The sequence below is a fragment of the Bos javanicus genome, chromosome 12 (assembly GCF_032452875.1).
Source record: "Bos javanicus breed banteng chromosome 12, ARS-OSU_banteng_1.0, whole genome shotgun sequence".
In the NCBI taxonomy this organism is placed as follows: domain Eukaryota; kingdom Metazoa; phylum Chordata; class Mammalia; order Artiodactyla; family Bovidae; genus Bos; species Bos javanicus.
The window spans coordinates 76,335,143-76,358,870 of NC_083879.1; the positions used below are offsets into that span (position 1 = coordinate 76,335,143).

General features: G+C 42.7%; 1 protein-coding gene across 13 annotated transcripts in view; it reads right to left on the bottom strand.

Moving 5' to 3' along the window:
• The window catches only part of DOCK9 (dedicator of cytokinesis 9), a 324,937-nt gene that overhangs the window by 251,906 nt on the left and 49,303 nt on the right, over positions 1-23,728 (bottom strand). For 3 of the 13 annotated variants that reach the window (XM_061435265.1, XM_061435263.1, XM_061435258.1), the window contains exon 1: positions 1,464-1,789. The exons of 4 other annotated variants lie outside the window; for them this stretch is intronic. In XM_061435265.1, the coding sequence (XP_061291249.1) occupies positions 1,464-1,625 (162 nt within the window). In that variant the 5' untranslated portion in view covers positions 1,626-1,789. Of the gene's footprint in view, positions 1-1,463; positions 1,791-23,728 lie in introns of those variants that run through there. 6 more of the 13 variants (XM_061435268.1, XM_061435264.1, XM_061435259.1 and 3 more) reach the window with 3 other exon arrangements.

The window sequence follows — 23,728 nt, forward strand, 5'->3', positions numbered from 1 at the left end:
AGGCACAGGACTGGGGCTTCACATCCAGTCCTAGAGTCCCAACAAAGCCCTGGGGCAGGTTAGTATTCCCTCATGCAATAAACGGTAAGGAAAAACAAGCAGGGTCTCTCGCAGGCAGGTTAACCAAGCACCAAGTCAGTGAGGGCTGCAGGAGCAGTAAAGAAGCTGGTGGCGTGGGAGAGGGTCTGGCACCACGGCCAGGCAGTCCTAGGGCTGCCGGGGTGAGGGACTACCCCAATGGGACAGACACTCTAATGGGCCAGTCCTCCTCAGCTGTGATGCCAGTCATTCGCAAAAGCATATCCCAAAGTACTTAGAGTTTAAAATATTTAATAGTTAAGACAGCACCACTTAAAACTGCATGCCCACACGTAACACTCATGCCTTCCAAAATGCATCTGAGGCTCATCCGAGGCTCTCTTTCCCTTTCCTCCCAGGGATTCTGAGAGCTAACACCATGTAAACCTCTCCCTAAGACGCATCCTCTCTTGGAGCTCCTGCAAGGCTGGGCCGACCTGGTTTGATCCTGGGAGGGGAGTGGAGTGTGGGGGGAGAGATGTGGCACGCCAGCCCTCCGGGTCTCTGGTGACAGCCCACGACCAGGAAGGTTTCAGGGGTTCCGCACACCCTGCTCTGGCCATACTGGGCTCCTGCTGGCCATCCCCCTCCACAAAAAACGCCCACATGTATTATTCCCCACTTGTTTGGACAAGAACTGCCATAAGAACAGAAGGAAAAACGGCAAGGCATTCTGAGGGAGGAAACCAACACGGAGCTTTCTCATGAGCCTGGTATTTGTGAGAAGGCCGCGGAGAGGCACACCCATCTGTGACTTGACACCTCCTCGTGCCCTGGGAAGGAGGAACCATCACAGGAATGTCAACTGAGCATCTTTTGACTCTCAAGAGCCTTCACTCACAAAATTCTAAATGGCCAGATTTAAAATAATAAGCCTGTAAATATCTTTCTCACACCCATTACAGTTTTCTTTCATGTTTCCTTTACATTTCTGCCCCGAATCAAAGGATGAACCACAAGCCATTAGTAAGGAAAATCTAGCCAAGTGAAAGGATAAGAGGTAAAGGGACTGAGCAATTCACCATCACAGGTAGAGGGTTCAATCCCTAAGACCCTAGATACCAGCTTTGACCTCTGTTATTTCTGGCACTATACTGAGAACATGTAAGCGCATAAAGCTAACTCAGAAAACTGTTCTGTGACCACATGCCTTACTCCAGCTGCTCTCTCTGCATGTATTTCAGGTCTGATTAACACATGACATTCTCACACATACAAACAGGCACCTCACAATTGGAAACTGAAGGCCACTCACTACCCACTGACACATGCAAGCTATATATACATAAGCATACTGAAATAAATGAGTATATTTGCTTTACAAGTAAAGGCTAGTTTTATTCTAACCCCAACCAACTACTTGTTAATTAAAAGACAGCATTTACCAGACAGGAGGCGATCAATAGTTCTGAGTCTTCTTTTGTCCAATTGTATGCTGTGCATTCAAGGGCATTATTCTCTCCTTGATGTTTGCACATATAAGCACAGTTTCTCTCGAAAACGGTGCGGATGCCTTTAAACAGAATCACACTAGTAGTGCAGCCCATCCCCAAGCTGTGGATGCTCAGGTCTCTAGCAATCTCTACTCCATTTCCACACTATCTTCCTTGGCTCTTCAGAGCAGACTCCCACTGTACCATCTTCACGACAGGCAGTTGCCGACACCAGAACAGAAGGGAAGCTCCGAGCTGCTGTACTAAATGCTGCTCCTGCCCAGCCGCCTGACAAAAAAAAAAAAAAAAAATTCCGAGCTCCGAGTGTAACACAGGAGGTGTGGTGCAAAAAAACAAGATGACACACCTCGGATGCACCAAAATCTTTAAAGTATTGTATTTTTTCCAACAGACTTCCTCACTGTTAATACCAAAGGATAAATAAGCAGAAGATGTACATGCGGTTACTGGAAAACTGCCGGCTCCGGTGATTTGCTCGGGATTGTTCTGAATCTCAGAACCTGCCCCAAAATGAAAAAGACGGAGCCAGACAGTCACCCTGCTGCAGAGGCTGCCGGAGGCACAAAGAATGTTCATCTGCTGCAAGAAACCTCGCTCCCAGAATGCTTAGCCCAGCATCTATATTAGCAAACATCTCTTTCCTTGACCTAAATATGCTGTTTGTTTAATCCTGCATCAGTGAGGAACAGAGAAGCAAAAGGGGGAAAAAAAAGTCCAAAAAACGAGAGGAATCACTAAGATGACTGCTGCTATGGAAACATGTGTAAGCCCACTTCAAACAACCTTTGGCGTGTGTGGGTAACAGCTTGCTGACAGCAAACCACAGGGGAACACGAAATTGCTGTGTCAATCTTGCCTTCTGCCCACTCGACTCTTTGCTGGAGAGGGGGCTAGCAAGTTTGCACTGCTTAAAAGAAGAATTCTCCCCTGTCTGGTACCCAAAGATGCAAATGAGAACATGGATACAGGGTTACCTGGCGCCTCCTGAAGCAGCGCTCTGGTATGCAAGGGTAAATGCACACTTAAGGGCCACAGGCAACAAGGTTATTATGTTTGGTACATAAGTAATCCAAATCCTTCAACTGCACACTGAACTCAGTAACACTGTTCTACCTTGTGATATCTTTGGGACTAGCTGATAGGAAAGCTTGTCACTGATATAATACCAAGTTGACTCTTGCCATTTTTCCTTCTAGAAAATGAAAAGCAAATTATGTAAAAAGACCATCATGAACACACAAGGAAACCCCTCCCACCTACAACATGTATCTATAAAAAAGTTACTGCTCTTTTAAAATCTATTCTGACATGCTTCCTTATTTCATAAGGCAACAGATGGTTTTCATTTTCTAGCTATAGATTTCAAAGTTAGAGTGAATTATAATTGAGTACCTACAGGTTAGTAACAGAAACCTGTGTCATGCAGGGAAGGTAAATCTTTAGAGAATAACATGCAATCACACAATTCCAACATTTGTGTTTTCTACGGCTATTAGAACCAACAGATAGCAGAAGTCTAGGATTTGTCTATCTCCTGAATTTTTATGCAAAGTGTATCAAATAGCTACAGAGATCAAAGGAGTAGATACTGGCCACATGCAAAAAAAAAAAAAACAGAATAACTATATGTGGTCTACAGCAATCAGCTTCAGAATGGTAGCTCTGTTGAGAGAGTAGCAGTGAAAGGTATAAGACATCACTTGTAAAACAGACAGCTAGTGCGAAATTGCTGCATAGCACAGCGAGCTCAGTTCAGGGCTTCGTGAGAACCTAGAGGGCTAGGACAACATTCAGGAGTGAACGTCGACATTCTAGGAATCAGCGAACTGAAATGGACTGGAATGGGTGAATTTAACTCAGATGACCATTATATCGACTACTGCGGGCAGGAATCCCTCAGAAGAAATGGAGTGGCCATCATGGTCAACAAAAGAGTCCAAAATGTAGTACTTGGATGCAATCTCCAAAACAACAGAAGGATCTCTGTTCGTTTCCAAGGCAAACCATTCAATATCACGGTAATCCAAGCCTATGCCCCAACCAGTAATGTTGAAGAAGCTGAAGTTGAACGGTTCTATGAAGACCTACAAGATCTTTTAGAACTAACACCCAAAAAAGATGTCCTTTTCATTATAGGCGACTGGAATGCAAAAGTAGGAAGTCAAGAAACACCTGGAGTAACAGGCAAATTGGCCTTGGAGTACGGAATGAAGCAGGGCAAAGGCTAATAGAGTTCTGCCAAGAGAACGCGCTGGTCATAGCAAACACCCTCTTCCAACAACACAAGAGAAGACTCTACACAGGGACATCACCAGATGGTCAATACCAAAATCAGATTGATTATATTCTTTGCAACCAAAGATGGAGAAGCTCTATACAGTCAGCAAAAACAAGACCAGGAGCTGACTGTGGCTCAGATCATGAACTTCTTATTGCCAAATTCAGACTTAAATTGAAGTAGGGAAAACCACTAGACCATTCAGGTATGACCTAAATCAAATTCCTTGTGATTATACAGAAGTGGGAAATAGATTTAAGGGACTAGATCTGATAGATAGAGTGCCTGATGAACTATGGACAGAGGTTCGTGACATTGCACAGGAGACAGGGATAAAGACCATCCCCAGGGAAAAGAAATGCAAAAAAGCAAAATGGCTGTCTGGGGAGGCCTTACAAATAGCTGTGAAAAGAAGAGAAGCGAAAAGCAAAGGAGAAAAGGAAAGATATAAGCATCTGAATGCAGAGTTCCAAAGAATAGTAAGGAGAGATAAGAAAGCCTTCCTCAGTGATCAATGCAAAGAAAGAGAGGAAAACAACAGAATGGGAAAGACTAGAGATCTCTTCAAGAAAATTAGAGATACCAAGGGAACATTTCATGCAAAGATGGGCTCAAAAAAGGACAGAAATGGTATGGACCTAACAGAAGCAGAAGATATTAAGAAGAGGTGGCAAGAATACACAGAAGAACTGTCCAAAAAAGATCTTCACGACCCAGAGAATCACGATGGTGTGGTCACTAACCTAGAGCCAGACATCCTGGAATGTGAAGTCAGGTGGGCCTTAGAAAGCGTCACTACAAACAAAGCTAGTGGAGGTGATGGAATTCCAGTTGCTGCTGTTGCTGCTAGGTCACTTCAGTCGTGTCCGACTCTGTGCTATTTCAAATCCTGAAAGATAATGCTGTGAAAGTGCTGCACTCAATATGCCAGCAAATTTGGAAAACCCAGCAGTGACCACAGGACTGGAAAAGGTCAGTTTTCATTCCAATCCCAAAGAAAGGCAATGCCAAAGAATGCTCAAACTACCGCACAATTGCACTCATCTCACACACCAATAAAGCAATGCTCAAAATTCTCCAAGCCAGGCTTCAGCGATATGTGAACCGTGAACTTCCAGATGTTCAAGCTGGTTTTACAAAAAGCAGAGGAACCAGAGATCAAATTGCCAACATCCACTGGATCATCGAAAAAGCAAGAGAGTTCCAGAAAAACATCTATTTCTGCTTTATTGACTATGCCAAAGCCTTTGACTATGTGGATCACAATAAACTATGGAAAATTCTGGAAGAGATGGGAATACCAGACCACCTGCCTGACCTGATCTGCCTCTTGAGAAACCTATATGCAGGTCAGGAAGCAAGAGTTAGAACTGGACATGGAACAACAGCCTGGTTCCAAATAGGAAAAGGAGTACGTCAAGGCTGTATACTGTCACCCTGCTTATTTAACTTATACGCAGGGTACATCATGAGAAACGCTGGGCTGGAAGAAGCACAAGCTGGAATAAAGATTACCGGGAGAAATATCAATAACCTCAGATATGCAGATGATACCACCCTTATGGCAGAAAGTGAAGAGGAATAAAAAAGCCTCTTGATGAAAGTGAAAGAGGAGAGTAAAAAAGTTGGCTTAAAGCTCAACATTCAGAAAACTAAGATCGTGGCATCTGGTCCCATCACTTCATGGGAAATAGATGGGGAAACAGTGGAAACAGTGTCAGACTTTATTTCTGGGGGGCTCCCAAATCACTGCAGATGGTGAATGTAGCCAGGAAATTAAAAGACTCTTACTCCTTGGAAGGAAAGTTATGACCAATCTAGATAGCAGAGACATTACTTTGCCAACAAAGGTCAAAAGCAGAGACATTACTTTGCCAGCAAAGGTCCGTCTAGTCAAGGCTATGGTTTTTCCAGTGGTCATGTATGGATGTGAGAGTTGGACTGTGAAGAAAGCTGAGCGCCAAAGAATTGATGCTTTTGAACTGTGGTGTTGGAGAAAACTCTTGAAAGTCCCTTGGACTACAAGGAGATCCAACCAGTCCGTCCTAAAGGAGATCAGTCCTGGGTGTTCTTTGGAAGGACTCATGCTAAAGCTGAGACTCCAGTACTTTGGCCACCTCATACAAAGAGATGACTCATTGGAAAAGACTGATGCTGGGAGGGACTGGGGGCAGGAGGAGAAGGGGACGACAGAGGATGAGATGGCTGCATGGCATCACCGACTCGATGGACATGAGTTTGGGTGAACTCCAGGAGTTGGTGATGGACAGGGAGGCCTGGCATGCTGCAATTCATGAGGTTGCAAAGAGTCGGACATGACTGAGTGATTGAACTGAACTGAACTGAGAGGGGTAGGATGGGGTGTTTATTGTGAACACCATTAAGTAAAGCCTTTATTGAACTTGTTACAAAAAAAAAAAATGACAATTCCTTTAAAGAAGAGTTATCACACCCACGTTCTGACATTAGAAGATCTAAGTCTTCATGTGACATCACAGTGAGAGTGATAGTCGTGTCCAATTCTTTTGCAACCCCATGGACTGTAGCCCGCCAGGCTCCTCCTCTCTCCGTGGGGATTTTCCAGGCAAGAATACTGGAGTGGGTTGCCATTCCCTTCTCCAGGGGATCTTCCCAACCCAAGGGTTGCCAGGTCTCCTGCACAGGTTGCGGATTCTTACTGTTTGCGCCACCAGGGAAACCCTGACATTACAGTGATGGCAGATAAATAACATGGGCACTCACCTGCACAGAAACTGAATCTTGTAGACTGTAAATCAGTAAACACCTGGGTTAAAAACTGTCTTAAGATTCATAAAATTCACCAACTAATCTAACTCCTATACTGTAAAGGGAAACATTTTTTTAAAAGTAATAGTTAAATGAATTAAATAAAGATAATGCCTACAAATTTAAACTTAATTTACTAGTATCACTTAGACATCTGGGGTGCAGAAGCCAGTGAATACTACTTAATATACAAAAGATGATGTTTGAACTTTACAACGGATCATAAATGATAAGCAAGTGAATATGAAGCTGCTGGTATATTCTATTTGATTTACTTAAAAAAAAAAAAAAACCTAAAAGTTAATATTTAAAACAATGAAAGAGAATGAAACAATTTCCTAACAATCATTCAGAGGAAAAAAGAAATTTCTCCTAGAGATACATTTAATAACCATTTAAGCAACCTGTGTCAATTGTAAATATCAATCATTTTCCAACCAGCAAAATTAGTGAGCAAGGAAAACAGAAAACATTTAGAGCGAAGGATACAAGGCCAAAAAGTGATTTTCATGCTAATAGAAGCATGACAAAGTGAATCACTCAAAATGTGCATTTGGTTTTGCCAAGTTCTCTCATCAGAATGATCTTGGACTAGTGTAAAATGATAATTACCATGAACCGCATCAGAGGACATGAATAGATGGCTGATATCTATTGGCAATCATCTCTGCTACCTACAGAGGACATATTTCAATTTGAAGGATCACGTTTACTCTCACATCTTGAGATGTAACCCCTAATTCACACATCTCCCAAGACAGGATGTCTGCCCTTGACTCCCTTTGAGATCCAAGTCTATGTCTGTCTCTTCTGCTAATAATGATACCTGTTCTCCCATCACCTCCACACCCTCAGACCCAAGGCAATCACCTTTCTATATGACAAAGTAGGGAAGCAGCAGAGTATTACTCAGCCATAAAAAGGAATGGTATCCCAGTGCATGTACAAAGGGGATAAAGCGGGAAAATGTTACACTGAGTGAAAGAAGACAGTCAAAAAGACCTCATATTATCTCAGTTTTTTAAATGTGCAGAATTAGGTCAATTCATAGGGATAGAGAGTAGATTAGTAGATTTCAGGGAATGCAGGATGACTGCTGATGGGTATGGCGTTTCTTTTAGGGTTAATGAGAATGTTCAGAAATTAGTGGTTCTAGCATATACGCTATCTATACATAATACATAGTCTGTAAATATACTAAAAACCACTAGACTGAACAGTATTTCTTTTTTATTGAGGAACAGTTGATGTATAATTTTATATAAGTTACAGGTATACAATATAGTGATTTCCAATTTTTAAAGGTTATATTCCATTTATAGCCACTAAAAAGTACTGGCTATATTCCCTGTGTTGTATAAAGAACACGTTTAAAAAGTGGATTTTGCTGTAGGTGAATACAACAAAGAGCCTGACTCCATTTTTGATGTTTTACTGCTATCCGCTTTTAAGTCTCACCTCTCCTTCTTACCCTTGTGGGCAAGTGACAGGGAGGGCCGGGTGGCTCCCTCCCTTCATGCCAGCGGGGAATTCAATCCACTGTCAGGAACCCTCAGCCCAGCCCCAGCCCCCCAGGATCCCCAAGCCAGTCTCCTTTCCCTGCCCTGTCAAGCCATTTTCAGACACGCTTGGGTGTAGCCCCCCTCTCCTTACAGAACTTCACTACCTGAGTAGTAAACCTTATCAAACTCTCTTGGTGTGTGTATGTGTGAACTCTCTTGGCGTGTGTGTATGTGTGTGTGTGGTGTCATTACTCAACATACAAAGCAAATTTCGGGTGGGGGTCAATCCTATGTCTGTAGAGCAACTCCAACATTAAATTATATCTCAGTAAAACCATTATTTAAGATAGAAGAGGTGAATAGGATTGTACCTAATTCTGCCACAACCCCCTAAGGTCCTCAAAGTTCAAATAAAATAACAGGAGAGAACTCAACCAAGAAACTGTTATAAATACATTCATAGTTGTTGCTTTATACTTTACAAAGGATTTACAGTGTCACTCAAAATAGCCACCGTGCTTAAGGAATTCAAGGGTGTCTGAAGGTTGCTTTGGCCCCAATTCTCGGGAATGGGCTTCCCTTGTGGCTCAGCTGGTAAAGAATCCACCTGCAATGCAGGAGACCAGGGTTGGGAAGATCCCCTGGAGAAGGGAAAGGCTACCCACTCCAGTACTCTGGCCTGGAGAATTCCATGGACAGTCCATGGGGTTGCAAAGAGTCGGACACAACTGAGGGACTTTCACTTTCACTTTGCTTCACTTTTTCTTGGACTACACTAACCAAGTAACAGGGAAGGTGCCTGGGGCTGTCCTCAGGGCATGCATGCCAGGGCTGGGAGAGGGGCTCCACACGGTACTAAGAGTAAGGTCAGAGAGGGCTGGGTCATCTGCCGCCTCAGCCATTCAGCCACAGACGCCTTGGCACACTGGTGTCGCGCGTTGAGTCCCCTCGCCCCCAAAGCACACCACCTTGAGCTGCTGCTCCCACTGGCAACCTCTCTCCTTGCCGAGTGTCCTTCTGTTTTAAATAACTTCTACATCTCATGTAATAATATACCACATATGATACAGTCACATTTCATAAAACCCAGATAAATGCGGTATGGGTAGAATTCGATCTTACGTGTCATTTATTCTATTTAGGTGCCCTCATGATGGCCAGTCCATACGAAGAGCTTATTTCCATCCCTAACAGTCCATATTTCATAAGTTAATGCAGTGAATCCTGCTGAGCAAAGAAACCTTACATAAATTGACCTGTCAACACTCTATTTTTTATTCAATTAGTATAATCAAACACTGAGTCTAGTGTCTAGCAGAGGGCCTAGTATATACCACATGCCCAATAAATGCTGGTCTCTCTCTTTTACCCCACGTTAAAAATTTTCCTCCTTGATACTAAGAAGAAAGAGCAAGATAGTTCTTCCAAAAATATAAGCACCCTTTTCATAAAATCCATGTATATGAGAATGCAATCAAGTCAAACTATAGATTACTTCTATTAATAAAAAAATAATTAAAAGAGAGAAATGTGGGTGTAGGAACAGGAAAAAGGAGTTAAGATAGTTGATGAAGGGGCAGAAGTTTCAGCAAAGATCATTAAAAAGGGCAGTGGTCTTCCAGAGATGACCAGAGCCCCCCCAAAAAAGGGAGAGAGACTCCTTCTTTTTCTTTGGCAGGAGACCAAGTTAAACCTTTAAAATAAAACAGACCTCCAAAAGGAAGAAAAGTTTGGGCTAAAAAAAAAAACAAGTTTACTTATTGGTAGGAATGTCAGATAGTGCAGGTCACTTTGAAATATGGTATGGCAATTCCTCACAAAATTAAACAGAATTATCTTATGATCCAGCAGTTCCACTTCTGGGTCAAGCCCCAAGAGAACTGAAAGTGCAGTTTCAAAGAGATGTTTATATACACCCATGATCATAGCTGCACAACACCCAAGAGGTGGAAGCAATCTAAGAGTCCATCAAAAGATGAACGGATAAACAAAATGGGGTATGTACATGCGATGGAATATTATTCAGCCTTAAAAATGAAGGAATTCTGACACAGGCTACAACAACACGGAAGAACCCTGAGGACATTACACTAAGTAAAATAAGCCAGCCACAAAAGGACAAATTCTGTATGAGTCCACTTACACAAGGTACCTAGAACAGGCAAATTCATAGAAACAGAAGAGGGACTTTCCTGGGCGATCAGGGGTTAAGACTCTGTGCTTCTACTGTGGAAAGCAGAGATCTGACCCTTAGGGAACTAAGACCCCACATACCATGAGGCGTGGCCAAAAAACAAAAGAAAACAAAAGGTAGAAGGTGGTTTCCAGGGGCTGAGGGGAAGAGGAAATGGGGAGTTGTTGTTTAGTGGAAACAGAGTTTGTAATGATGAAAGAGTGCTGAAGATGGGTGGTTACACAACAATGTAAAGTACTGAAGGCCACCAAATGATACCTAAAAAGATGGTAAATGTTATGTTATGTATATGATATGTTATACATACATTAAAAAAAAATAGAAAACCAACTTACTTACTAGGCACAGATTTCCTATAACTTCCAGGAACAACTGATATGAAATAACAGGAAACCCGGGAGGGTAACTGGTCTTACCTCCCATTCTCTCCTCCCACCCCCCACAAAGGACAGATAAGCCCAAGAAACAGGCTTCATGTGCCCATTTTCCTTCTATCTGTTTTAACTAGTTTATATTAGATTAACTTATGTAGTATAATTTCTATAACTAATAACTATAGTATTTCCTCATTACACTTGGTAATGAACTTCTTAGAAAAACGCTTCAAACTATGTACCATCACTGAAAAAAACAAAGCTGAGACTGAAATTCTCCGCTGATAGACAACTGCTTCCTCATTCCACCTACAAAATGAATGAACCCAGAGCGCTTATACAGGTGCTGATTCACCCCTCAGCTCAGGAAGCTGCCGGCGAAGTCGGAACTTCAATCACAGTTACCGGAGGTCGTGGAGCAAAACTTTAGCTTTTTGAAGAGAAACCAATAAACCCACAAATGCTGATGCTTTGTCAAATATGAGAAGCTGCCAAAAGAGCTATTTGCAAAGCTTTTCATCCTTACTGAACACATTGGTGGGGAGGGGCGCACTGGAGGGGGCTGGAGGCACGGAAGAGCACAATGAATACAGCGAGTGCCAAGGCCCAAGCTGCAAATGAGACACGAGTGAAAAAGAAGGCAGCAGGGCAGATGCAACGGTCGAGTAAGAGGCCTCCGCCAGCCTCCTCTAAGGAGACGCTGTTTTAGGCAGACACCTGAAGAAATCACTTGGTGGCAAGGTATACTGAGCTTAAACAATGGAAAAGGTACACAGCATAATCTGTGTAAAAACGCACCCACTCCAGTATTCTTGCCTGGAAAATTCTAGGAGGAGCCTGGCAGACTACTGTCCAGGGGGGTCACGAAGACTCGGACACGACCAAGCCACAGAGCACCGATGCACTCACGAAAACAGTTCATGTGCTTCAAATACGGAGTTACAGCTATTGGAAAGCTGTTCTCACATGTGAGGAGAGACAAAATTCAGATTCCGTAGCACTTCAAGTACATGTATCTTGGATTTTAGCAGCTGAATATTTTAAAAATTGTACTGTCATTGTGTCAGTATAGAAATATTGTCTCAATATGAGTAAGGAAAGGAAAATATAAACATAATATTTGTCTGCCATTTTAAAGCTATTGCAATTATACTTCAAAAAAACTGCAGCTCAAAATCTCACTCCTGTGTATATATCCAAACACAAAAACACTATTTGAAGATACAAGCACCCCAACGTTCCTGCAGCATTATTTACAACAACCGAGATATGGACACGACCCAAGTGTCCAGCAGCAGAAGAATGGACAAAGAAGACACAGCACCCACGCACAATGGAACACTGCTCGGCCGAAAGGAGGAGGAAGCGACGCCATCTGCAGCGACCTGGATGAACTCGGAGGGCGTTACGCTTAGTGAAACAAGCCAGACAGAGACAGACACTGCATGGTATCACTTGTATGTGGCATCTAAAATATGCAACGAACTAGAGAGTGTCACAAAAAAGCAGAAGACTCACAGAGACAGAGAATATGCTAGTGGTTACCAGTTGAGGAGAGGGAACGGGGAAGGGACAATATAAGGGGAAGGAACCGAGGTACAAACTATTACCTGTAAAATACGTTACAAGGATATATTTTACAAGGGGAACACAGCAAATATTTTATAATAACTACAAATGCAGTTATTCATTTAAATTTTAAAAACTGTGAATTACTATATTGTACACCTGTAGCTTATTTAAAAAAAAAAAAAGCTGAATTTCTCCTGAAGGCACTCTATCCTCAACAGAATTATCTCTCCAAAGCATAGGACTGTCTCCAACACATGAATTCCCAAAAGTATTCCTGGCACTGAGAATTCAGAAGGGAATGGTAAGATGACTTCTTCAATGATGGCCAGTTAGAGCTATCCAGCTTTATTAAATTCACAGAGCACTTCAGAGAAATCTTTGGTGAGTCAATAACTTTGGCTCATTCATTCTGTGAGGCGAGGTCTGGGCCTGAGGGCTGAGCCATCTATCCCAGTTCATTCTAAGAAATTTATTTTGCATATCTTTCCCCCACAAAATTTTCATCTCTGCTATAACCACAAGGCTTTCAAGGTCCAAAAAAAAAAAAAAAAATTTCCACTTGGAGAAAAAGTCAGAGGAGGGATGGAAAGAGAGAGATGATAAACGGGGTAGCTGAAGTTTTATTCAAATCACAGAATGGGCTCTATTTAGGGCACTCTAGTCACCTAGACAATGAAGGGGATTTACATTTTAAAAATAACTTCTATGGTAAAACTTAAAGAAAAACTTCAGTGCTGGGCACATCTTTAACAGAGTGTCACACGTACCTAATTCCTACTACATGCCAGAGGCTGAACACAGAAATTCGGTCACACGGTCTCACTTAATCGTCTCCACAACTCTAAAAGTCAAGTTTATAGGTGATGTCCCCATGACTGCCATGACTTGATCTTGCTGCACGTAAAGAAGGTCTCCACAGGAAGCCCTCCTGGCGCGCCGGGCCAGCGCTGACATCGTGCGGCCTGGGGCTGCCCAACCGCAGCGGGTGCTGGACGCGAGGAACCCGTACGCCCAAATGTCCCCTTAGACTGCTAGCTCTCAAAGCACTGTCACCGTGAATTACGCTAAGAAATGAAGTTTAAATCATGATATCTGTGTGTAGAAGAATATTTCCCCCCAAATACGTACCCTTGCAACATGTGTTACTGCATTATTTTCTGTCCCAGCCTCTCTAGTCCATTCTAGCTCACTGGAAAGAAGGGAAGAAAAACAGAGGAAGTGAGGAAATGTAGGAAGGAGGGAGGGGGACAGTCAGAGCCCACTAAACCGTCTTCAGGACCACCACGGCTCACGCCTACAGCTGGAAACCCCACATGTACCTGTCCTCTCTCCTCGACATGGTACCACGACATACAGACAGTCGTGTCTGTCAACACTTGGAATCACCAGTTTCAAGACACATCCCATTCCCTACGAGCAGCTCATCCCAGCCCAAGAGCAGGATGGAAGGGCCTGCTGAAGACGACAGCTGTAAGAACATTCTCAAGTCAGAAGAAGATGGCCCAGGAATCAAGGGGTAGAGGTAAGAGTGGCCACTCTGTTACCCTAATAACACACTCCACCCCTGCTGGTCACAGGGCCTGGTTTGAAAGGGAAGAATGCTTGCAATTAGAGGAGAAAACGAAGCACAATGAATGGAAAGGTGAGGCGGCCACCTGGCCATTTGGGGGCTCCATAAGCTGCTGAACCAGAAGGCAAATGAGCAGGATACTCTACCAGCAAAGGCGAAACTGGGCTGCTGCCTTCCAAAGGGTCAGGAAGGACCATGGCTGGACCCCAGGGTGGATTGTCCAAGACATCTTAGTATTTCTAGCTCCAACAGTACAAATTCATGAAAAACCACAGCAATTCAAAGAAAGGCAGGACTACTGAGAATTCAGGTGTTCAGGTAAAGAAGGCTAATCAGTTGAAGTGGGCAAAAAACATATGGAATGAGTAAGAGGGCAGTAAATGTATAATTATCAACTACCGCCAGCCAGCCAGCTAGAGAAGTGAACACTGCAACACCAATGCGTAGTTCCTTCCTGCCTGGGTATGTGTGTGTGTACCAATTTCATCTCTCCTCCTCCTTCCTCTTTCATTATTTTACACAAGTGTTATTGTTGAAACTTGACAAGATAGACTTTGCATAGCACATATTCACACGAAGACTGCTACTGAATTTCAGGAGTAATTAACAAGGCTCAGAAATGGGTGCTGATACTCCCTCCCAAAGAAAGATACAATGGAAACCCTGTGACTCCTTGTTTGAGGGGCCATTGAACACCTTCCTGTGCCTGAAGGATAGCTATGCTCTGTTAGGCTGAAACACGTATGGAAGGTCAAATATGTGCAGAGGCTGGGTCTGCACGCTGACGAGTCAAAGGGGAGGGCTGTGCCAGTTGCTAAGCTATTGTCTGTCAGCTCCGCTCCTCCCTCCCACACTCAGCTCTGAAAACCACAGTTTTACTGGTTGGGTCCCTGTTAGGCTCGCCAGCAGGGGGCACCAAAGGGAGACTGCAAAGCCTGGGGGAGAAGGAGCTTGCTCCTTGATGCCAGCTTCCTACTTGCTTTTTGGTTCCCAGTATTACCAGCAGGAAATCAACCCTGAATATTCACTGGAAGGACTCATGCTGATGGTGAAGCTCCAATTCTTTGACCAGCTAATGCAAAGAGCTGACTCACTGGAAAATACCCTGATGCTGCGAAAGTGAAAGTGAGAGTATTAGTCGCTCAGTCCAACTCTTTGCAACCCCATAGGCTATAGCCCACGAGGCTCCTCTGTCCATGGGATTCTCCAGGCAAGAATACTGCAGTAGGTTGCCTTCCTTTCCCTTCTCCAAGGTATGTTCCCAACCCAGGGATCGAACCCTGGTCTCCTGCATTGCAGGCAGATTCTTAACTGTCTGAGCCACCTGGGAAGACAATCTTGGGAAAGACTGAGGGCAGAAGGCGAAGTGGGCAGCAGAGGATGAGATGGTTGGATAGTATCACTGACTCAATGGACATGAATTTGAGCAAACTCTGGGAGACAGTGAAGGACAGAGGAGCCTGGAGTGCTGCAGTCCATGGGGTCACAAAGAGTCAAACACGACTGAGTGACTGGACAACAACAACAATCACTGAGCAAGACTTCCTGCTGCTTCACCTGGGAGCAGGAAGTCCTCCCTGTGCAGCAACAGCATCAGGTCTGCCATCTCTCCAGCATTTACAGGACCATCGTTACACTCGCCACCAAAAACACCATCACCAGCTGCCTAGCACCCACTCCTCAGAGGTCTGGGTATCAGCTCCAGGGAGCTCCTCCTCTAAGCTTCTAAGATTTAATAACACAGTCTCAACCCTTGGTCCTCCCTAGCTCCTGCAGCCACTACCTCCATGATATGTGAATGTTCTCTTGTTATCTTTTAATACCTACATAACAATTTTATACCTAATAGCAAGTCTTTATGTTTAATTCTATTAAAACAACTGATGTGATTTCTGTTTCCTGGCTGTACCCTGTGATGCTATAGTCAGCCCTTGTTATGTGCAGACGATCAGTTCCAGGACCCCCTGCAGATACCAAAATTCAAAGACGCTCAAGTGGCATCATACAGTCAGCCCTCAGTGTCTGCAACTTTTGCATCCACAGATACAGAGGCCCAACCATACTAGGTTCTAATTAGTTTTGAAATTTTTAAAATTATCACCAAAAAATGAGAAAAACCAATAAGCACATAAAAAAGATGCTTAACATCATTAAGAAAATGTAAATTAAAACTGTAATGATATTTCATTATATATAGCCCACCAGACTCCTCTATCCGTAGGATTTCCCAGGCAAGAGTACTGGAGTGGGTTGCCAGTTCCTTCTCCAGACATACCTACCAGGATGGCTAAAATCTAAAAAGACTGGCCACATTAAATGTTGGCAAAATAGCTGGAACTCTAGTAAGTTGCTAGAAGAGCCACTATGGGAAACACTGTTGCCAAAAAACTGTTAAAGAGTTACCATCAGGTCAGATCAGTTCAGTCACTCAGTCCTGTCCAACTCTTTGCAACCCCATGAATCGCAGCTCGCCAGGCCTCCCTGTCCATCACCAACTCCCAGAGTTCACTCAAACTCACGTCCATCGAGTCAGTGATGCCATCCAGCCATCTCATCCTCTGTCGTCCCCTTCTCCTCCTGCCCCCAATCCTTCCCAGCATCAGGGTCTTTTCCAATGAGTCAACTCTTCGCATGAAGTGGCCAAAGTACTGGAGTTTCAGCTTTAGCATCAGTCCCTCCAATGAACACCCAGAGCTGATCTCCTTTAGGATGGACTGGTTGGATCTCCTTGCAGTCCAAGGGACTCTCAAGAGTCTTCTCCAACACCACAGTTCAAAAAGCATCAGTTCTTTGGTGCTTAGCTTTCTTCACAGTCCAACTCTCACATCCATACATGACCACTGGAAAAACCATAGCCTTGACTATACGGACCTTTGTTGGCAAAGTAATGTCTCTGCTTTTGAATATGCTATCTAGGTTGGTCATAACTTTCCTTCCAAGGAGTAAGCGTCTTTTAATTTCATGGCTGCAATCACCATCTGCAGTGATTCTGGAGCTCAAAAAAATAAAGTCTGACACTGTTAGAAGTGTTCTAAAGTTAGATCACTTGCACAAGTCTGCAAATTTACTAAAACTTGTTGAACTGTACCTTCAAAATTTAGAATGAATTGTGTGGTATATAAATGATACCTCAATGAAGTTGTGAAACAAAAATCTCGGGAAAAAAATTGAAGAAACTCTAGTGAGGTGAGCAAAGGAAATAAATCATGATAAGAAACCACAATGCACTAATAAATAAAATGAAACATTTGTGTCTGGACATACATATAATTGCATGTGATAAACACAGGATGCCTAAGAACCAAACCGTTTCAGCAAACAGAATGTCTTTATTTCAAATGCTTAAGAATAGGTCTGGTGTGTAGCACTAAAGAAATGCTCAGTTCTTGTGAATGATGGTTTTTTGACTGCTTCAAAACTGAATAGGATAGTACCAGCATTCACATCTAGCCAATGTCATCAAATAGGGAGATACTGTTTTGAAGCTGAGAAAATTCTTTCCTGTGAATGGACAGGCTTTTTTCATTTTTTAAGGAATGCCCTTAACAGTGATAGTGTCATTGCCAAGGAAGACAGACTGCCGATGCCTTATTACAAACCAGCAAAGACTGATCGACCACAGGTGCGTAATACAACTAAATACACACATCACAGAAATTATTCTTGACCTTGAAAAAAAAGGTTGAACACAGACATCACTACAATGTAAAAGTAAGGAATCTCTAAAGATGGAAAAACTCCCTCCACTGGACTAATGATTCAGATAGGCAAATACTTTTTCTTAAAATGAATGACTCAGATTTTGAACTCTTGTGTTGATTCTCAAGGCTTCCCTGGTGGCTCAGATGGTAAAGAATCTGCCTGCACTGAGGGAAACCTGTGTTTGACGCCTGTCAGGATGATCCTCTGGAGGAGGGCATGGCAACCCCCTCTAGTAATCTTGCCTGGAGAATCCCATGGACAGAAGAACCTGGTGGGCTACAGTCCATGGGCTCACAAAGAGTTGGACATGACAGAGCGACTAAGCACAGCACAGATGACATTTATGTTGACTATGAGAAAAGAACTATCCTTTACCCCAAAGTTCAGAGCATTCACACTGCTGTTTTGTTTTTGAAGCTATAAAAAATTTATTTTGTGAAATTCAGTACATACTGGAAATTTTTTTTGTCTTATTGTAACACTGTGTTTGCTTAATATTCTACAAGGCATCAGCACCAAAAATTATTTCAGATGAACATCTGCAGTGCATTCATATTTAAAGAAGACTTTTCCCCAAAACTCCATGCAAAATATCTCAAAAAAGGAATATAATGATAACAGATTTTGTAATAAATATCATTTTACATAAATGTTTATAAAAGCTAATACTCATTATTCCAACTTACAAATCATCTTTCATGCTTTTATAGTATAAAAGTATGTTCTACAAAAGAAACTCAGTTGGTAACATTGTGCTTAAGAGAAATGTACAGGAAATTTAATGTTATCCAGGAACTAATTAGGCCATGAGACATGGGTTGCCTGTATTATCTCCCATTACAGATGACAAGACCAAGGTTCAGAGAAGTGGAGCTGATGTGACCAAAGGCACATAGTTGGTATGTGGGATAAGAACCAAGGATCCCTGGTTCCTAGGCCCTTGCTCTTTCCAACATGTCTTCAATCGCATTAACAAATGATGATTACACAAGAGGTATTTAAAGCTGGTAAAGAATCCGCCTGCAATGTGAGAAACCTGGGTTTGATCCTGGGTTGGGAAGTTGCCCTGGAGAAAGGAACGACTACCCACTCCAGTATTCTGGCCTGGAGGATTCGATGGACTATACAGTCCATGGGGTTGCAAAGAGTCGAACACGACTGAGCGACTTTCACTTTCACCGATACACGTAAGATGCTACAAAATATGAACTTCCAGTGCTTTATCAAGTTGTGTTAGTAGTTTAAAATAGATTTGGTCCTCTATTTGGGAAATGTAAGGCTGGGGTTAGGTCCTTTTCATCAACTGAAAGGTGAGGTACATCCTTTAGGGCTGAAGAGCATCGAAGAAGACGCTCAGTAAGCAGGCAAGTATACTTTTTATTATTCCCGCCTTCCACCGAAACTTCTAAAATATGAAGTGGTTCATACACAGCCAGTGTAGTTTCCATTCAAAAGGCCGGCCTTGTGTTCTACTCAGGACATAGATCCCTCCAATCCACAGAAGGTAAGGAGTCAACCCTACTGCTCCTGGTAAGAACCACGGAGGACTCAAGGGCTGATGTCATAGCTGGCTGCTGAGCACATACCACTGATGGGAGGGAGAGACTGGAGTCCCCCTCCTTCCACAAATGAACAAACTCAAGGCCACTTCCCCTAAGACATGCTTCTCAGTTTCATAATGACCAGTGCTCGATTACACCTATCATGTGACTAAAGAAATATCTTGATGATTCAATATTTCCTAGGAAAAACGAGGAATGATGCATTTCCTTCTGTTAACCCATCAGAGTCACCATCGCTGGTCACTAGCTGGAGGTCACAGGAGATAAAGGTACATCTTTATCCTTAGTGGCCTCCGTCTGAGGAAGCTTCTCAGTTTATCTCCCTCACCCACTGGAGAGGAATACGGTGATACACACTTACTCCATTACTTCAGTGCCAGTGAAGATACAATGGAGATTATACACGAAAATTCAAACTGATTCCAAAATCCATTCAAATATATGAACTTTTAAAACCCCTCTATTTGGGAAATAAAATATTGAGACTAGGTCCTTTTCAACAACCAAAAGAAGAGGTACTGTAAATTTACTAATTTATATGTTATAAATTGATGCTTTATTGATTTTCCACTGAGGATACCAAACATGTAATTTTAAAGGAATTCTGAAGAGTATGTTTCAACACATCACAAACTTTTTTGTGCTTGGTAACCAAAAAGAAGATTAACCTAAATTAAAGGTCTTTATTCAGCAGACACCTACTCAATTTAAAATTACCAGAAATTATGAATGGTAAAATTACACATTCCACAGAAAGTTCAAAGTAGCCTAAAAAAATGAAAGTTTTTCATTTTACTTCACCACACATTAATAGCAGATTCAAGTAGTCTAAGAGAATCACCGGATTTTAGGAACAAATGTGTCAACCAACAACTGCTGAAAAATAGCTCCCTGCTATAAAAGCTAAAAACCTCAGGACATAACAACGTTTTAGCAAATATACGTGGGCACAGATAACAGATGTAAATATATATGGCCACTTTCCAATCCACCAGGTATAAACTAAAGACTGAGAAACATTTTTACAATACTTTTTCTTTCTTATAGATCATTTAATTCAGCCAGGCAAAGAAGTAAAGAATGTTCCACCTTGGCTCTGAAACAGAAAATCTGAATAGGGAAGACTGAACACACTACAAGATCTGGGTTGCTCTAGAAGGGATCACCAGAATCAATATGCAAAACTTCTCTAACGAACAGGAGCAGGAATGCCAGTGAGTGATGACGCACTGCAATGGCAACGGAACTAGAGGACATCAAAGGCCCCTTGGGGTCCGACAATCTGATGGATTCTCCGCTTTACAGGCACTGGCTGTGAGTGCGATTCCAGCCAGGTGGAATGGGAATGAGTGAATCTTTGGTGGCACAGGTAACTTAAAGGGATTGCACAGAAGGCCCAATATGCCTCATAAAGTATGTAAGATATACCTTGTAAGGTTTATCTTACATATTACCTAGGCTTCCCCGTAGCTCAGCTGGTAAAGAATCCGCCTGCAATGCATGAGACCTGGGTTCAATCCCTGGGTCAGGAAGATCCCCTGGAGGAGGAAATGGCAACCCACTGCAGTATTCTTGCCTGGAAAATCCCATGGACAGAGGAGCCTGGCAGGCTACAGTCCATGGGGTTGCACAGAGTCGGACATGACTGAGCCACTAAGCACAGTACAATAATGTCACCAGGGAGGACGCTGAGGTTCAAAGACGTTTAAAGGAGACATGACCAAAGTCAAAGCACACTGGGTGTCTGAACTAGGACCTCTCGTCCCTCATCCCCGGACTCAGACTCTTTCTACTCTACCATGATGCTTTCCCATCAGGCCCCCAAAGAACCTCATTCCTTACGCACAGAAGTACTAAGCAAGTAAAAGAAAATTTGACATTTATAGAGGAAAAACTAAAACCCACAGATTAAAATGCCTGCCCAACTTCGGGAGGGGGGGACTGCAATATGGCTCCAGTGAAGACCACATCTTTCTTCCAAGGTTTCATCGTGAAACATATGCAAACCATGTGCTCCATCTAGTGGATTCATGGGAGAGCCTCAGGATGAGGGAAATGCACGTCTTCAGCTCTCTTCAGTTCACACACCCATGAAGCATACATTAGCGCAAACCTCCACCCAAAATGCCAACGCTAAAAAAAGAGATTAGAAACATTCCAAGCTTCCAAGAGTCGAGGATAAATTTTTTCCAACGAGTTAAAACCGGTCTCCACACTTGCTTCCTCCCTTGTTCCCAGTTTTCCCCAGCATAAGGAAATAAGTCAACGAGGTAGGTCACCTCACAGGTAATCAAAGTAAAAGCTTTCACATGACACATGCCCCGCAGGTATAACTCAGACTTGACTCTGAAATTCACAGAGTCTCTTGATGTTACTGTGGTTACTGTCACCTTAAACCCAAGAGCAGACCCTCCTCTCAAAAAAAAATAGTAAGATGTGATGGGAAAAACCCAACTCAGAAGTCAGCCAACACTCCTGGTCCTGCCAAGTTTCTGAATGTTGCAACCTTCAGTCATTCAACTGCTGCCTAAGTCCCTCCTTTGTAAAACGTGGACGATGCCGCAAGGATGACGAGGGATGACCGGTGTCAAGCACCTCCGGGGGCCCACAGCGCTCAGTGAATGGCAGAGACAGACAGGTGGATTCAAGTAGGCTTCTTGTTTATGGGTGCTTCCTCTCCTTCACCCCCAAATTTTTATTTTAAAAAGGTAATACATCAAAACAGCAAGCACAGTTGCTAGAATATATGGAGATGATAAGAAGCAGTCAAGAAACTGTCCCTTATTCAGTATGACCAGAAAAACAGAGAAACAAGATGGGTCCTTATAAACCACACTAATGTGGCTGAGTTTCATCCAACAGTCAATGAAAAGCCACGACATTACCCTTTCTTGACCCTGATCCCACACGGATCCAAAACTTCATCAACTTATTTCCTAAATTATAAAATAGGATGCTCTTAAAGTTGTGTTTCTGTCTTCTGTCTCAGCTTTGCAACTGGAATGTCAAGTGTCACGCACATGTTCACTCTAGACTTGTGTTTTAAGTGCTGAAGAAACATCAAATAATGTCCATTATGAACCTCTTGCTGTATCATAACTCTCAACCTATCCGTTTTGAGCAAGCGTGTTTCCTAACAGCAGTAAACATCTTTGACTCCAATTAAACTGTTAACTGTAACGTAACATAAAATATGAATGAGACAGCCGATTGCCTCACTCACCCCAGTGTCTATCTTCCCCTTTCGCAATGAGTGGGTGGCCACCCGGCCAGAGACTATGTTTCTCAGCCTCTCTGATGTGAGCTGTGGCTACAGGAGCAGGTCCTGGCTAATGGGATGTAGGCAGAAGTGACATGTGCACATGTCAAGTCGTGCACTTAAACGGGAAGGTGTGTGCCATCCTCATGCTATCTGCCCTTCCTGCTGGCCAGACCACAGATCAGCTGGCAGGAGCTGGAGCACCCTTCTAAAACTACAAGAAGAAATATCTTGTGGAAGATGGCATGACAACAAGCTAGCAGGAACCTGGACCCCAACATGGTAGAGTCATCAAGCAAGCTGTTTACACTTGGACAATTATCGTGAGAAAAATTTCCCATCCTTTATAAGCCACTGTTTTATTAGTCTTTACTAAAGTTAAATCCTAACAAATACTGAAATAACTACAAACCTGAAAACAAATATTTTGTCCAGTCAACAGATATTTATCGGGGATCCATTACAGCCAAGCATACTACAGACTCTAAATGTACAATTGAGAATAAGACTCAGTTCCTATCCTCTAAGAGCTCATACACTGATGGGCTGAATGACTTTGGATCATGGTATTAAAAAAGAAAATAATGCAAATGTATGTCATGCCATTGAACAAATCACTTAAACAATGTTTAAACAAGTACATTTTATATGTACATTTCCATAATGAAAAAAATATTGTCAAAAAAAGAAAAATCCAGAAGAAACAAATTTTAACTCAGTGTTTTAAAGTTTTCAAGTCACATATCTGATAAAGGATTTTTATCCAGATAAGAAGAAATTCTAAACTCAGTAATAAAGTGAAAGTCACTCAGTCGTGTCCAACTCTTTGCGATCCCATGGATGATACAGTCCATGGAATTCTCCAGGCCAGAATACTGGAGTGGGTAGTCTATCCCTTCTCCAGCAGATCTACCTGACCCAGGAATCGAACCGGGGTCTCCTGCATTGCAGGTGAATTCTTTACCAACTGAGCTATCAGGGAAGCCCAAACTCAACAATAATAAACAATAAAGATAGACAAAATGTTTAAACAAAATCGTCACAAAACTATATCTAGATATATTTAGAAACATTACAAAATGCACATCATTAGTAATTAGCAAAATTTATTTTAAAACCTATTGAAAAAAAAAATAATAAAATAAAATAAAACCTATTGAGCTACCTCTACACACCTACTGAAACGGCTAAAATTAAAGTCGGACCATACCAAGTGATTGGAGAGGGGAATAACAACCCACTCCAGCGTTCTTGCCTGGAGAATTCCATGGACAGAGGAGCCTGGAGGGCTCCATGGGGTTGCAAAGAATCAGACATGACTGAGTGACTAACACACACACACACACACACACACACACACACACACACGCCCCCAAGTGATGCCAATGATGTGGGA